The sequence below is a fragment of the Nannospalax galili genome, unplaced genomic scaffold (genome assembly GCF_000622305.1).
Source record: "Nannospalax galili isolate Female #2095 unplaced genomic scaffold, S.galili_v1.0 scaffold46, whole genome shotgun sequence".
NCBI lineage: Eukaryota > Metazoa > Chordata > Mammalia > Rodentia > Spalacidae > Nannospalax > Nannospalax galili.
Genome location: NW_008355790.1, coordinates 1712108 through 1722332, shown reverse-complemented (window position 1 = coordinate 1722332; position 10225 = coordinate 1712108). Strand labels below are relative to the sequence as shown.

The 10225-nt window shown below is 41.8% G+C and overlaps 1 protein-coding gene across 7 annotated transcripts in view; it reads left to right on the top strand.

Annotated features, from left to right (window-relative positions):
* Irf2 (interferon regulatory factor 2) overlaps positions 1-10225 on the top strand; it is a 100594-nt gene that overhangs the window by 53796 nt on the left and 36573 nt on the right. For all 7 annotated transcript variants that reach the window (XM_017803329.2, XM_017803327.2, XM_029556337.1 and 4 more), the window contains one exon: positions 9247-9346. In XM_017803329.2, the coding sequence (XP_017658818.1) occupies positions 9247-9346 (100 nt within the window). The remainder of the gene's footprint in view (positions 1-9246; positions 9347-10225) is intronic.

The following is a 10225-nucleotide window of genomic DNA, read 5'->3' as shown; positions in this document are numbered from 1 at the left end:
ACACACACACACACACACACACACACACACACACACACACAACTTTGTTTTGTGAACCTCAACACTGTCAATTTAATTGATCCTAGCTATTAGGAGTGAATCAGGGAGAGATAATGTAATTTTTTTTAAATCTAAAAATGCATAGTTATAATGTAAAAGACTAGCTAAATAGAATATTTTGCCTTCTATAGTGAGGCCCAAGGGAGAATTTTTGGTCTTTCTACTAGGAACAACTGAAGTTCTTCTGAGCAAATGTCTTTTTCTTTTCTCCACCTCCTTCCTCCTTCCTCTTTTAATCTTCAGGACATTTAATGAGTTAGGTTTTATCTTTGTACCAGGTGTAACAGCTTAAAGCTGAAGAGCAGATTCTAGCCTGCTTTTGATGTGTGAAAGATACTACAATGAAGTAACTTTTCAACTTCTTGTTTCATTTTATCTTTTCAGATATCTCTCAAATCTTATTTTTGTTATTTTTCACCCATTTATTTTGAATTTAGTACTACTATATTTGAATATCATTTCTAAAATAAGATGAGGCACAAAGAAAAATAGAAATAAATTAGCTACGTATTCACTTCAAATATCCTGTTGTGTACCTGAAGGTTTTCTATAGTTAGTTGAGGTTTGGATATATAGTTAGTCTCTTACAAAGAAACAAACAAAAAACCAGATCACCCTTTGATCACCGAGCAGGAATATATACAGAGTTATAAGGAGAGAGGGGAGGTAGCAGAGAGACTTAGTATGGAGAGATGTAGGGTAGTGGACAGTAATAATGACAGTCAGCATTTGTTAGTACTAATTGCTTTGCTCAAAGCAGTGCTTCTAAGCAAAGGTATATGCACCAATTCACACGCCCCAGTCTCGGAAAATGCTGTCATTTTCCACTTTGCATTCCAGGAAACTGGGGAACAGAGAGTTAAGGAAGACTGGAGTTTGAAGAATAAGATAACACTATCTGTTTGGATTCACAATGAGATTAAAGCAGATGTTTCTCAAGTCTCAAGAAAAGCCAGTTGTCTAATTCAGTTTTTTCTTTGTCTAAAACCCAAGTTGTCTATTTTTGCTTTTGTTTTTCCTGAACCACAACTGTGTGTGCAGAACATACAGTGTCATCACAACTCCTGTATCAACTGGGCAGTTGATAGCCTCTGGTTAGGTGTTCTCTGCAGGAGGCTGACCATTTGATCCCAAAGATATGTCCATATCCTAACTTCCAGAATGTGGGCATGTGACCTCATTTGGAAAAAGTTTCTCAGATGCAGTTAAGGACTTCAAGATGAGATCATAGAGATTGCGTGCCTGTGCACTAAGTCCAGTGCCATTTAGAAGAGGCAGAAGGAGAGACAGACAGATGAAAATCCATGTGAAGACAGGTGGAGTGATGATGTTACCAGACGGGAACTGTTGGAACCTCCAGAAGCCTGAACAGTCAGGGAGATGCTTCTAGAAGTTTTGAAAGGAATAAAACCCTACCCACACCATAATTTTAGATTTCTGGCCTCTGGAATTGTGATAGAATAATTTATGTTGTTGTAAGCCACTTAGATTGTGGTCATTTTTTATGTCAGCCCAAGGAAACAAATGTACCCTTTGGGGCTAGTTTCCTGAGTGGGTTCTCTGTAAAGAACCCCTTTCTGCCATTCTCTCGACCCCTCTACCTCTCTGTCTTTATCTTTGTCTCTCTCTTCCTCTCTGCCCCCCTCTTACATCAGAGCTGTTTCTTTGCCTTCCGTTTCAGAAGTTTCCTAGTACCAGACTGTATGTTCCAAGCTTTCTCTCTCTCTCTCTCTCTCTCTCTCTCTCTCTCTCTCTCTCTCTCTCTCTCAGAACTGAGGATCCAAAGACCTTGTGCATGCTGGGAAAGTGCTGTACCACTGAGTGACATACCCAGCCTTGTCTACATTTTTCTGATCTAGGACCAGAGGGCCTCTCTTTGTACAACTAAACCCTAAGCATGCTCAGGGGGCCCTTTCCTACTGAGCTCTCCTCCTCTGGGGTACCAGAATTCTCTTCTTGAGGAAGAGCAGGGAAGGTGACCTCTTTACCATGTCATAGGCTCCTCAGCTAGAGCTGACGATGAGCCCAGCTGGCCAAAGGGGAGCATGCCACTGGCTGCCAGCTACCTCAGCCTCTTAGAAGTATTAGCACAGGAATGCTTAGGCTGCTCTGTGGCTTGAGGGTCCCTGTTAGGCAGGCAACCCACTGGTGTTTAGGCATAGCAGGTGTGGCTGTGCATGGGAGCATTGCAGGCCTCAGATGGGTCAAGGTCTTTTCTCTCCATACCTATATTCCACAGGCATCTTTTTACAGTTTTCTTCTAATGTAGGCTTGTTGGCATTCATCTGTCCACATAAATACTTCACCAAGAGCTTATTATTTCCTTGCTATTCATACGTATTCTAAGAATTCTTGTTTATGTTTTCATTCCAAAAGTCTTGTCTCCCATTGAAGACTTGGGATTCTAGGAAAACAGACAGTCGGTCCCTGAGACTTTGTGATTCTCTTTTGCCACAGTTGTCTTAGTCCACTTTGTTTTGCTATTACAAAGTGTGTTAAACTGTATGCCATAGAATTTATTGGACTCACAATACTAGTGGCTGAGCATCCACACAGTATGGTGCCTATGTCCTGGTGAGGGCCACCTTGGCTACTTTACAACATGGCAGAGAGGCAGAAGGGGCAAATTATAACAACCAAGGAAGAAAGACCTGGGAGGGCCAACTTGCTTTTTTAATAACAGCCTACTCTTGAGGGAGCTAAGCCATTCCTACCAGATCTGATCTACTTTCCAAGACAGCTCTAATCAGTTCATGAGGGCAGAGCCTGTGATCTAATTATACTTCACTGGACCCTTATCACTCAAAGTGATTTCAGCACCTCCACACTGGACCAAGGAAGCCCTACAGGACATACCCAAGCCATATCAAAACAATAGCAGTTGATATTCAAAATGTATTTTCACCTATAGCTCAAGTCCCATGTATAATATGTGGCTACCTTGATACTTACTATATGCTCCATGCCAGGCCCACTGCCTCAAAAGTAGGAGTCACTCCATATAGAGTGGTGTGTGAACCTGTGAATGAGGGTTCTGTGTGTAAAGGAGAACAAATTATTTTGTTAAGATTAGCTAATTTCACATGGTATGGTGGCATGTATCGATAATCATAGTTCTCAGCATTGCTGAGAATTTAGGTCTAGCCTGGGCTACCTAGGGGAACCCTGCCTCAAAAGAACAAAACCAAAGCCCAGTGTGATAGTACCCACCTCTAATTCCAGCACTTGGCAGAAGGCAGAGGTAGGCAGAGGCAATCTCTGTGAGACTGAGGCCAGTCTGGTCAACACAGTAAATTCCAGACCAGCTGAGGTGACAGGGAGAGCCTGCCTCAAAAAAAGGTGGAGAAAAAAAAAAAACACAAACAAAAAAATTATCAAACACATGACTAGGTTGGTGAATTTTGTAAGAAACAAGTAGGTGATTAATTACTGCCTTGATTTGTTTCCATTGCTCACTTCTGTGAAATTTGAAGGAGATTGTTAATAGAACAGGCCCTAACCGCGGTGGAGGAGTCCAAAGGCACAGTGAGGAAGTTGTTAAGGCAGCATTCTGTGTAGCTTGTAGCTTGTAAGGAGCATCTACTTTTTATGATGGGTATTTACAAATCACATTGTTGAGTCATGTACTGAATAGAATAACTAGAAGAGCAAATTCCCATGTACCCACATCTAGATTTCTTAATGTCTTGCTTTATCTTTGTGTGTGAGTAGGAAGGGGTGGTATCTTAAAGCCCCTGGATGGCAGTGTACTTCTATAAGACTTAAGGACATTTTATTATCGATCCACCATGCCATTGTCAATTGGACAAAACAAATGATAATTTTTGTATGATTCATATTCAGATACCTTGAGTATGTCAAAGATACCATTTTGTAATTGAAGAGTTCAACTCAGATGTCAAAGATGGTCCACAGGTTTCATGACTCTACTATGCCTCTTCTGACTGTGAGCAGTAACTGTCCTGCTTCTCTCTCTCTCTCTCTCTCTCTCTCTCTCTCTCTCTCTCTCTCTCTGTCACTGATTTGTTGAAGGGGCCAAGTTAGCTCTGGATATGTCTGTATGCTTATTTGTAACTTCTCTGGGTCATTTATTTGGGAAGGAGGGAGGTTTCCATTTCTAAGTTCATCCTTTCTCTCATAGCTCCCCATGATTCCTACTCTGGTTATTGGTGTTCACAGTTCACATGTTGGATTCATATTAGAAATCTACTAGGTCCCAGGCACCTTGACCATTCCCCAGGCAATGGGATCTTCAGGAAGTACCACACCTCTTTTCTTCACTTTGAAACAGGCCTGTTCTTTTGTAAACATCAGGCTATCTCTGTAAGAAGTTCAAACAAACAAAAAGCAACATCTGATCAGTGTTGGAGGCAAGATAGAAGGAGATAACAGAACCAGTTTCTACAGGGACCAATGTGTGCATCTCATACTGCTCACAAGAATCTCATGCTATTCTGGATGTAGCCAGTGCTCATATCTTCTTCCCTCAGTTGGACAGGAGTCTGTTCATATGTACATGTTGTATATCCTTTTCATACACAGGGCACACAACCACCATATGTACAGGACTGGCCACTGAGGGGTTCTGAGCCACTGGACTCTAAAAGATGCCTAGGGGTCTGCACACATGTAGCAACACCATTTCTTTTCCTTGGAGCTCAGTGATCTAGGATAAGAATGCTTATCAGAATCCTAGTTTTATAATGGAACTCAGGTTGGGGAGAAGACTCAAAAGTTAAGAGTGGTTACTGTTTTGCAGAGAATCAGAGCTTGGTTCCCAGTACCCATGTCAGGGCATCTCACAACTGCCATAACTCCAGCTCTAGGGAATCTGATGCCCTCTTTCGGCTTTTGCAGACACTCCCCACCCTCGTAGACATACACATAATTAAAAAATAAAGTAAATATTTTAAATGAAACACATTCTTTTCCTTGAAGGTGTTTTTAAAGATCTGGGTTACATTTATTTAGCAGTGTTTTCTATGCAATATGAAAAACTAGTTAAAAGTTACATGTAGTTTTTAAAAGTTTACTATTTTACTATTTTAGAGTGCATGTTTCAGAGACATTAGGTACATTCACAGTTTTGCACAGCTATTACCACCATCTGCTTCCAGAACATCTTCCACTCTGCCAAAAGGAAATGCCGTATTCATTAAGTTGTCCCCGACCATCTTTTCCTTCCCTAGTTCTTGTCAACCAGCGAGTTTCTTTCTGCCACTATAACTTTGCCCTTCCTGGACCCTCCTGGATACTCCATAGAAATGGGATCATTTGATCTTTGTCCCTTTGTGTCTGGCATTTTCTGTCAGCACAATCTCTGCAAAGTTCACCCACTTACTTCATAACTGTGTAAAGAAATGGAATGATATTCAGTGGAATACATGAAACAGAGTGGAATGGTGTTCCAGTCTGTGCATGTGCCACACTGTTTATCCATTCGTTAGTTGATGGCATTTGGGCTCTTTCCACCTTTGGGCTTTGTGAGCAGTGCTATATACATTCATATGTCAGTTTTTGTTTGAATATCTGGTGTAATCACACACACACACACACACACACACACACACACACACACACACATCTCCAGAAGTGAGATTATGGAGTTACCTGGTAATCGTGTGTTTCCTCTTTGAGGAATGGCCATACTATTCTCCACAGCGGCTGCACTATTTTACATGTCGTCCAGCAGTGCTTGAGAGTTCCAATTACTCTAAATCCTCACAGACACTTTTAAACTGCTACTTTTCTCTCCTCCCCTCCCCTCCCCTCCCCTCCTCTCCCCTCTCTTCCCCTCCTCTTCCCACTCTGGCCATTCTGGTGGGAGTGTGGAGTTTGTTGTGTTAATTTTCATTTCTTTAGTGGTTAGTAATACCCAGCACCTTTTCATGTGTTTTCTGTATAGCATATTGTGAGAAAGATCTGTTCGGGTTCTTTGCCCATGTTGAGGATCTGTAATGAATATTGCTAGATTCAGCCCTTGTTTTTGTGATTTCATGATTTCTGTGAGACTATGTTCCAGTGTGTGTGTGCAGGGGGAGTGTGTGTATGCACACAAGTGCTTAAAAGATGTTCCTGACTGATGTCAATTTTGTGTCTTGAGAAATAAAATTCAGATTGTGTCACCCCAGAACTTGTTTTATCTACAAAAAAAGTACAACAGATTCTTCAGAATGTATGCTTTTAGGCAGGAAGATATAGATTGATAGGAATATACCTCAGGAAAAGTCTTCTCTGAGGTCAATTTTTTAATAATACTTTTTATTTATTATTTGACAGTTTTGTACATGTATACAATGTATCTTGATCATGTCATTCCCTAATTCCCCCTCCCATTCCCTTTGGACCTCCCCCATACATTCCCTTCCTACTTTCATGTTCTCCTTCCTTCCCCCCCAATGAGTCCACTTAGTGCTACCCTCATATTCGTGGGTATGGGACCATCAGTCAGAGCATGAGCAGCCTACCGTGGACCACACCTCCATAGAAAAATGACCCCCCCCCGCCCAGCAACCACCAACTGGCAATATAAACTAACAGTATAGCTCTTCAGGTAGGGATGAGATCCTTGTGAGATTCTCCCCCTTCCATACTGAACTTTTGACTGGCTTGAACTTGTACAGGTCTTGTGCAGGTAACCATAGCTGCTGTTAGTTCCCAAGTGCAATAGCCATGTCATGTCTCAGAGCTCCTCCCCATCCTCCAGCTCTTACTTTCTTTCTGTCCCCTCTTCCATGAGGAGAGTGTCTTGGTGGGAATGTTGATAAAGATGTTACACTAGTACTGAGCACTCAACAGTCACTAATCTTAGCACTTTGACAAGTTATGGGTCTTTGTATTAAATGCTGCCCACTGCAAAAAGAAGCTTCTCGGCCAGTGCTCAGAGCAGCACTAATCTATGGGCATAAATATAAATATTTAGAAGGCAGTTTGACACCATGCCCATTAGCAAAACAATAGTAGGTTCCCCCACTAGGGCCTGTGACCTCCCCAGCCTTGAACTTTTGACTAGGTTTATAATACCAGGCATGAATTCTCTCCTGTGGAACAACAGGCTTCGAATGGAGGCAGAAAGTATTTGGTTACTAGAATTCTTGCTGCTGTTGTACCAGTCGGCACACCTTGCCTAGCAGGTTGATATTGTGGCATGCAGGGTTCAGTGCTGGATAAAACCACTGATGTCTTTTCTCCCCCTCCTTAGCACCTTCCAGCAGTATGAAAGCTAGCCAGCAGGGGAGCTCCCATGAAACCAGTTCTTTTTCGTTCATATTCATTTTCACAGGAACATCAAAAACTGCATTAAGTGATTTTTGTTCTCTGGTTTTCATGCATGTTAAAAAATAAATTTTCACTCAGCCTTTTTCTGATCCCATTCCTTGGCCCACCTGTGGATGGTACAGAACGAACAATGAGGAGTTAATGCAAGCATCTGTCACTTTCGGTTCTTCTTTATTAACTGACTTTCATAAATACATTAGAATTTTCCCAAGTAACAGTTTGGGAAACTCTCCAACATTTTGAAATATTTTCAGTTCAGCCTCTTGTGAATGGTTCTGTGGAGAGGTACTGAGTCCTTTTGTAACAGCTGGGACCCTCTCTAGATTTCACTGTGTGAGACCCGGTGGTAGAAATTCCCTACTGATGTTTCTTTTAATTTGTGTAGTGTAGAGATCCTGGTACCTATCAATTATCAGGACTACCTGAAAGCTTTAAAGAAAAACAAAACAACAAAACAAACAGAAACCCCAAGCCATCCTCCATGGTTCCTAGTCTTTACTCTCCACAGAGTCCAAATCCATGAGCCTGTCATAGGATAGAGAATCTTCTAAATCTAAAACCTGGGAGACAGTGTGTGGGGTGAAGAGGGAATCTCATGATGTTGACTTAGATATTTTTAGCCATAAATTCTTGGCAAAATAATTGAATTTATTTCTTCAGTTTCCTCAAGTATAAAATGGAAATTATAACTTATAATTCGCTCATTAGGCAGTTGCAAGAAATGAAACAGCCCCATGTGGACTCGCATGGTCAATGCACAGTACACAGGATCTGCAGGAGCACTGGCCACCCATGTTTCCTTTCACACATGAAATTTCATTATGAGTAGGGCCTTGTTTCTCAAGCACTTATTTCTAAACATGTGTTTGCTGGGGTTGATTCAAGCAGTTGTGAGTTGTGCTCAGGTGGGAAGGAAAATAGTCTAATACAAGGTTTGTATTGAGGAACTTTTCACAGAGAATGAATGTGATTTTACAATCTGGACATCTTTGCATTTTCTGCTATTTATTCAGAACAGACCCATACATACATAAAGTCCATGTTTAGTAAATACACATGCAAAAATGAGGGTATTTGTTTTCCACCACAGTGGTCTCTGATACACCAGACATTCCTTTAACAGCATAAAGGGGTGAGCGCTATTTTGGAAAGCTGACTAACCTTTCATTTACCTAAGCCAGCTGGAATTATTGTTTACCAGATGACAAGAAGAAATAATAAAATAGGCCTGGGACGCTTCAGTCAGTGGCCAGTTATCTATGGCCACACGAAAGAGGAGAGGCACAAATCGTGGAACACGTGGAGCATGAATCTTCATCTTTGACCTTGGAATACACTCCTGTTCTGCCAAACTTCAATCTCCCTCTGGGTGGACTGTCAAGAATGGGGATCCAGTGGGATAGTGGGCTTATTTTTTTATTTAATTTTTTTCAAATTGTGTGTGTGTGTGTGTGTGTGTGTTGTATATCTGTGCACATGTTTGTATGTTTGTAGTTGTGCATATGCAGGAGGCCAAAGGTTCAATGTTGGGTGTCTTCCTCAGTCACTCTCTACCTTATTTTTTGAGATAGCATCTCTCACTGAATCTGGAGCTCACTGATCTGGCAAGATCAGCTGGCCAGAAGCTCCAAGTATCTTGTGTCTGCACTTCCCAGCATTATGATTACAGGAGCACACAACCAGGCTTGGATTTTTATGTGGGTGCTTGGGATCTGAATTCGGGTCTTCATGCTTGCACAGCAGATACTTTACTAACTAAGCCATCTCCCCAGGCTTGTTTTATGATCAATTTCACTGTAGCAAACTCAGTGGTGCTTAGCTCAGAATCTTAGTACTAGAACTTAAGAACTCTGCTGTAGTTAGCCAAGCCCCATGACTGCAGTTTTTCTTTACCTTTTTTCATTCCAGGAAAAGAAGATTTTCCAGATCCCCTGGATGCACGCTGCTAGACATGGGTGGGATGTGGAAAAAGACGCACCACTCTTCAGAAACTGGGCGATCCATACAGGTATTAAACCTTGCCTTGTTTATTTAGGCAGTTACTGCTGTTCTGCTTTCATTGTGCAAATATCCTGGCCGATGACCTAATGAAGGTAACTCTGAAAATCCCATGGCACAACCAGGGACATGAAGAGCACAAAGTACATCGCGTCAGAAGCAACGTCCCACCCATCCCAGAGGTTCCTAGCCCCTAAACTGCCCATAGAAGTGGTATTCTGATAAGCTCCTCAGGGTTACTAGGGGAATGCAAACTCAGTTGTTGTAGAACTATAAACTTATGCTAAATTTATCTCCCCACAAAGTAGTCTAATTATTTATTTATTACAAAATTTCAGTAGGGAGCTATTTTCAGAGCTGCAGTTTTTACTTAATATTTGGAGCTGAGCTGCTTCTGCCTACTGACCTTCTAGTCATGTGTACTTGATTCTTCATTCCACCATTTTATTTTTCTTTCAATCTGTCTGATAGAACTAGAGTAACCAATTACTTTAGTATGATCCAAATTGTCTAGGGTTTTTTGTTTGTTTGTTTGTTTGTTTGTTTGTTTGTTTCGTTGTTGTTCTTTTTGAGACAGGGTCTCCCTGTAGACCTAGCTGACCCGCATAGCTGGCCTGGAACCCACTGTGTAGACCAGGCTGGCCTCCATCTCATAGAGATCCACTTGCCTCTGCCTCCCAACTGCTGGGATTAAAGGTATGCATCACCGTGTCTAGCTTGTCTAGGTTTTTAAAATAAAATTCCAGTGCCAGGCATGGTGGCGTGTGCCTTTAATCCCAGCACTCAGGAGGCAGAGGCAGGTGGATCTCTGTGAGTTCAATGCCAGCCTGGTCTACATAGTGAGTTCCGGGACAGCTGGGGCTACAGGGAGACCCTGTCTCAAAAAGAC